Raw genomic sequence first — 6,408 nt, 5'->3', positions numbered from 1 at the left:
TAATTTGGAATATTTATGTATATCTACTGTGTTGTAAATATTGATTCCCTGTGGGAAGGGGTTGGCGGCTAGAATATGAAGGTATTTAATAGTGTATTCTTAAAGGTTGAGGAATTGAGAGAAGCATTTCATCTGCAATGTAACTAACTTCAATCTTTTATTTTCCCTAGAGATAACTCTGAATATGGATAAAATTGCTATTTCCAGCCACTGACAGAATGGATTCAGGTGACTTGACATTGGGGATTTTTTTCCTATCCCAGACCTGTGTTGGAATCCTAGGGAATTTCTCCCGCCTTTTTCTTTATACCTTCACTTTCTGCACTGGATATAGGTTGAGAACCTCAGACCACATACTCAAACATGTGTACTTGGCCAACTCCTTAGTTCTTCTATGTAAGGGAGTCCCCCATATATTGATATCTTTTGGGCTGAAGAATTTCCTGGAGGATATTGGATGTAAATTTTTGTTTTATATTCACAGAGTGGCCCGGGAAGTCTGTCTCTCTTCCACTTGCTTCCTGAGCATCTTCCAGGCCATCACAGTCATCCCCAATAAATCCACGTGGGCTGAGCTCAAAGTCAGAATCCAAAAGTATGTTGGGCATTTCTGTTTCCTTTTCTGGGTGGTGCATCTTCTGGGAAATGTACTTGTTGCTTTAAAAGTGACTGGCCCAAGGAAGAGAAAAAATATCAGTCTGAACTATTTTGGATACTGTTCTCGTGCTGTTCTTAACCCTATCAACTCCTCGCTCTTTGCCTTCCTGCATGCTTCCATTGATGTGATGTGCCTGGGACTCTTGGCTTGGACCAGTATTTCCATGGTGCTTTTTCTCTACAGGCACAAGCACCAGGTTAGATATATTCACAGCTCTAGACAAATCTCCAACCTCTCTCCGGAGATAAAGGCTACTCGGAATATTCTGATCCTTGTGTGTACCTTTGTCTTTTTTTCCACACTTTCTTCAATCTCCTCAACCTATATCACCATGTTTAACTTTCCAAGTTGGTGGCTGCTGAATGCAAATGTATTTCTGGATGCATGTTTCCCAACTTTCAGCCCTTTTGTGCTCATTAAAAGTCGTATCCATCCTTTCAGGTTTTGCTTTGTCTTCTGTTAGAGAAATAAAATATCCCATGCATCGCTCATAATAATATAAATCTCTTGATTTCTGTGCAATATCAATTTAATTTCCTAAATTATATATATCTATATATTTTTTTAAGCACTGTATGTACAAATACTCATGCTCCAAGCAGTAGTGTATAAATAAGAAGCAATTTCCATTGTAGAGCTTTGGGCTTGGAGGGGGGCTTAGAGGCAGAGAGGGAAGGATATGTTTTGGAAGCAGGAGGGTGGGAGTCACCCGTTACACACCTGAGTGTGCCCACTCTGCCAGGTACAAGTTGAGTTTAGGCAATTTTTACAACACTGTCGACATACTTGGCCTAATTGACATTTATAAAACACTCCACACAACAACAGCAGGATACACATTCATTCCAAAGGCACATGGAACATTTACCAAAATGGGTCATATTCTGGTGTATAAAACAATTCTCAATAAACTTTAAAATATTCAACTCACACAAAGCATGTTTTTGACTAGTTTGGGTTTAAACTGGAAATCACTAAATGAAATATATCTTCAAAATCCTCCAAATACTTGGAAAGCAAAATAACATAGGTTAAAGAACTAAAAACTCATGAGTTGAAAAAGAAATTAAAAAGGAAACTAGAAATTATATTAAATGGAATGAAAATAAAAACAACTGTGGTAGGCTGAAAAATGCTCTTCCCCAAAGATGTCCTAATCCCTAGAACCTGTAAGTGTTATCTTATTTGGAAGAAAGGATCTTTGCAGATGTGATTAATTAAAGATCTTGAGATGAGTATATTATTCTGGATGATTATTCAGGTGGACCCTTATATTAGTTTCCTAGGGCTGGGGTAAAAGATTACCACAGCTGGGTGGTTTAAATAACAGAAATTTATTGTCTAACAGTTCTGGAGGCTAGAAGTCTGAAACCAAAGTGTCCTCGGCGCCATGCTTCAACCAACTGAAACCTGTAGGGGACAAACCTTCCTTGCCTCTTCTAATTTTTGGTGTTTCCTGGAAATCCTTGGTGTTGGTTGGCTTGTAGATGCATCAGTCCAATCCCTGCCTCTGTGGTCATACGGCCATCTTCTTCCAGTGTGTCTATGTCTGTGGCTGTTTTCTCTTTCACCAGTCATATTGGATTAGGACCCACCCTAATTTAGTATGACTTCATCTTAAATTGACCACATCTGCAAAGACCCTGTTTCCAAATAAGAACACATTCACAGGAACTGAGAGTTAGGACTTCAACATATCTTTCTGGAGAACATAATTCAACCCATAACAACCCTAAATACTATAACAGGTGTTCTTATAAGAAACAGACAGAGGGAAATTATGCAGTGAGGAAAAGATGTTTTGAAGATAGAGGTAAAGATTAGGATGGTGTGGTTAAGACACCGAGGAATGCCAGCAGTCATCAGAAACTGGAAAAAGCAAGGGATAGATTTTTCCCTAGAGCATTTGGAGGGAATGTGACCCTACCAACACCTTGACTTTGGCCCAAAGAAACTGATTGATTTCAAACTTCTGGTCTACAGAGCTGTAAGAAAATAGATTTCTATTATTTTAAGCCGCCAAGTTTGGTAATTTGTTAGAGCAGCCATAGGAAATTAATGTTCATAGCAGTGCTATTCAGAGTTGCCAGAAGGTGGAAACAACCTAAATATCTCTCAAAAGATGAATGGATAAACAAAAAATGCTATGTATTTAATTCAGCCATAAAAATGAAGTACTGATAGGTGCTACAACATGGGTAAGCCTCAAAAACATTGTAACTGAAAGAAGCCAGACACAAAAGGCCACACATTTTATGATTCCATTTATATGAATTATCAAGAATAGGTAAATCATTAGAGATGGAAAACAGATTGGTGGTTGCCAGGAGCTGGGGAGAAGAGGGAATGGGAAGAGACTGATTAATGGGTATGGGATTTTCTTTTGGGGTGATGAAAAAAAATTTGTTTTAAATAGTCTTTATTTTTTAGAGTAGTTTTAGGTTCTAGGCAAAAATGGACATAAAGTACAGAGATTTCCTATGTACCCTAAGTCCCTACACACCCATAGCTTCCCCCACTATTAACATCCAGTATTAGCATGGTACATCGGTTTCCACTGATGAAACATTATAACATCATTATCACCCAAAGTCCATAGTCTACATTAGAGTTCACATTCTATGGTTTTTGACAAATGTATGACATATATCCACCATTATAGTATCATACAGAATGGTTTCATCACCCTAAAAATGCCCTGTGCTCTATTTTTGCCTCCCTTCCCCCTAAGGACTGGCAACCACTGATCTTTTTACTGTATCCACAGTTTTGCCTTCTCCAGAATGTCATATAGTTGAAATCATGCAGCACAGCTGAAAGCACCCCGGGCCCTCAAGCCCGGGTCAAGGTGTGCCGAGTACCTCAGACACACACCCCTGCCCTCTGCAACCAGGCCAGTGAAGGAGCCAGCCATGGGCAAGCCCCACCCTCCCAACCCCCACCTCCATTTTCCTACCTCCCTCTCCCCTCTCCCTCCCCTCCCACTGCTCTGCAACATCTTAGAATGTAAATAAATAAATAATAGTAATAATAAATAAATTTTTTAAAAAATCATGCAGTAGGGCCAGCCCGGTGGCACACTGGAGAGTGCGCCGCTTGGGGGTGCAGCGGCGCTCCCGCCGAGGGTTCAGATCCCATGTGGTGACTGGTTCCCGCTCACTGGCTGAGCGGGGCGCGGGCGCAACACCGAGGGTTGCGATCCCGTTGCCGGTCCCCGGTATGGGCACGACACCGAGGGTTGCGATCCCTACTGGTCAGTATAAAAAAAAGACAAAAAGGAAAAAAAAAATCATGCAGTATGTAGCCTTTCCAGATTGGTTTCTTTCACTTAGTAATATGCCTTTAAGTTTCCTCCATGGCTTTCCATAGTTTGACAGCTTGTTTCTTTCTGGCATTGAATAATATCCCATTGTCTGAATGTACCATAGTGTATTTATCTGTTCACCTAATGAAGGACATCTTGGTTGCTTCAAAGTTTTGGCAATTAAGAATAAAGCTGCTATAAATATCCTTACACAGTTTTTTGTGTGTACATAAACTTTCAACTTCTTTGGGTAAATCCCTAGAAGTGTGATTACTGGATCATACCATAATCCTACGTTTAGCTCTGTAAGAAACTGTGAAATTGTCTTCCAAAGTGGCTGAATCATTTTGCATTCCCACCAGCAATGAATGAATGAATGCTTCACATCCTCACAAGCATTTGGTGGTGTCAATGTTTTACATTTTAGCCATTCTAATAGGTGTATAGAGGTAGCTCACTGCTCTTTGAATTTGCAATTCCCCAGTGACATATGATGTTGAGCATCTTTTCATATGCTCATTTGCCATCTGTATATGAGGGTACTTCAAAAAATTCATGGAAAGATGGTATTATCTTTTTTTTTTAATTGTGGTAAAACATATAGAAAATAAGAATTTCTATTTTAAGCATTTTTAAATATACAATTGATTGGAATTAATTACATTCACAATGCTGTGTAACCACTACCTTTATCTATTTCCAAAACTTTTTCATCATCTAAACATAACCACTGTACCCATTAAACAATAACTTCACATTATTCTTCCCCTTCCCCCATTTCTGGTAACCTCTGATCTACTTCTGTCTCTGAAAAAGTCTTTTCTTTTTCTTTTTCCTTAATTGACCCATGATAATTGTATATATTTATGGAGTACAGTATGACCTTTGGGTACGTTTACTCTGTGTGCAATGATCATATCAGAGTGTTTAGCATATCCATTACCTCAAACATTTGTCACCTCTTTGTATTTAACATTCAACACCTTTGAACCAGCTACTTCAAGTTATACAGTAGTTTGTTGTTAGCTATAGTTTCCCTTTATTGCTATAGAACACAAGATCTTATTCTTCCTATCTCTCTCCAATTTTGTATCCATTGACCACTGTATTGGTCTGTTTCTGTTGCTTATAACAAAATACTTGGAACTGGGTAATTTATAAAGAAATAGAATATTTATTGCTTACAGTTTCAGAGGCTTGGAATTCCAAAGTCCAGGGAACACATCTAGTGAAGGCCTTTTTGGTGGTAACAAGGATGCAGGGGTCTCACATGGCAGAATGTCAGAGCAGAGAGAGACTAACTTCCTCATTCACTCTCCTTTTTAAAAAAATTTTTATTGAATCATAATTGATTATACATATTTTGGGAGTTCAATGTTGACATGTTGATCAAATCAATATTACTAGCATATATATTGTTACAAATCATACTTATTCTTTATGCCCCTTGTCCAACCTCTCCCTATCCCCCTCTCCCTCCCTTCTCCCACCTCTGATAACCCTAGATTTCGTCTCTCCTTCTGAAAAAGTAATGGTTACACTGTTGAATTGTTGCTTAGATGATCTGTCCAATGCTGAGAGGTGTGTTCAGGTCCCCCAATATTATCATAGAACAGATGCTTCTGTCACTCTGGAATGGGCTTTGTGAAGAAAGACATCCTCTTCATTTCTTTGGTCTCTCCTGGTGACGCTCCTTGTGTCAATGCACTCCAGTGGCTGGAGGACCATCTGTGTGGTGGTTGTGGCATCTAGCCACTTTCGTGGCAGCCATGGTTATTGTGGTGGCTCTGGTGGGCCACCCACATGGAGGTAATGTTTTTGGCACACTCCTTGGCGCTGGCAGTGTGCCTGGTTGTGGGAGGGGGTCCAGTCCCCAGCTCCATTGCTTAGGTCCACAGGCAGGCCCCAAGGTCCTGGCAGTGTGCCTGGCTGGAACTAATTTTTTGTCCTTTGCTTAGTTCTAAAGTGGGGGAACTTCCTGTGGGGACCAGTACTTAAGCTGTGTGGTTTAGCTAAATTGCTGCTTTGCTGTTGTTTCTCTAGGGAAGGCTTTTTGTGCAGCTCAGGTTTTAATGGTTGACTTTATAGGTACTTCCAGCTCTCCAGAGACCTAGTCCACCTGGGTTGTGTAGAAACTCTGATATGGGCCTTAGTCCTTTCATCAAACTGCATCCCATTCAATTCGATATTCCTGACCAGTCTCCTCTTAGTGGTCTTATGCTGATTGGGGGGCAGATCAGCTGTCCTTACTGTGCCCCAGTGTTCCCCCAGTGGGCCCATCTCCCCCACCACCTGTGCTGCAAACACTTCCCACGGGACGGGCCATGCACCGGTCCCTTGCAATGACCCACTGGCCTCTGAGTGGCTTCTTTTTTTCAGTTCTTCTGTCTCCTCACTCCTATGTGGGTCCATGGGATCCCTATTAGTGGTCTTGCTGGCCTGGAAG

The 6,408-nt window shown here is 40.7% G+C and overlaps 1 protein-coding gene across 1 annotated transcript; it reads left to right on the top strand.

Annotated features, from left to right (window-relative positions):
- Positions 1-218: 218 nt before the first annotated feature.
- On the top strand, positions 219-1,121 carry LOC103591605 (vomeronasal type-1 receptor 3-like). The gene has a single exon (XM_008574080.1). It carries the CDS (start codon positions 219-221, stop codon positions 1,119-1,121), a length of 903 nt encoding a protein of 300 aa, XP_008572302.1.
- The last annotated feature ends 5,287 nt before the right edge of the window (positions 1,122-6,408 follow it).

This window comes from Galeopterus variegatus, unplaced genomic scaffold (genome assembly GCF_000696425.1).
Source record: "Galeopterus variegatus unplaced genomic scaffold, G_variegatus-3.0.2 Scaffold996, whole genome shotgun sequence".
Lineage (NCBI taxonomy): Eukaryota > Metazoa > Chordata > Mammalia > Dermoptera > Cynocephalidae > Galeopterus > Galeopterus variegatus.
This window is presented reverse-complemented; position numbering and strand designations above follow the sequence as displayed.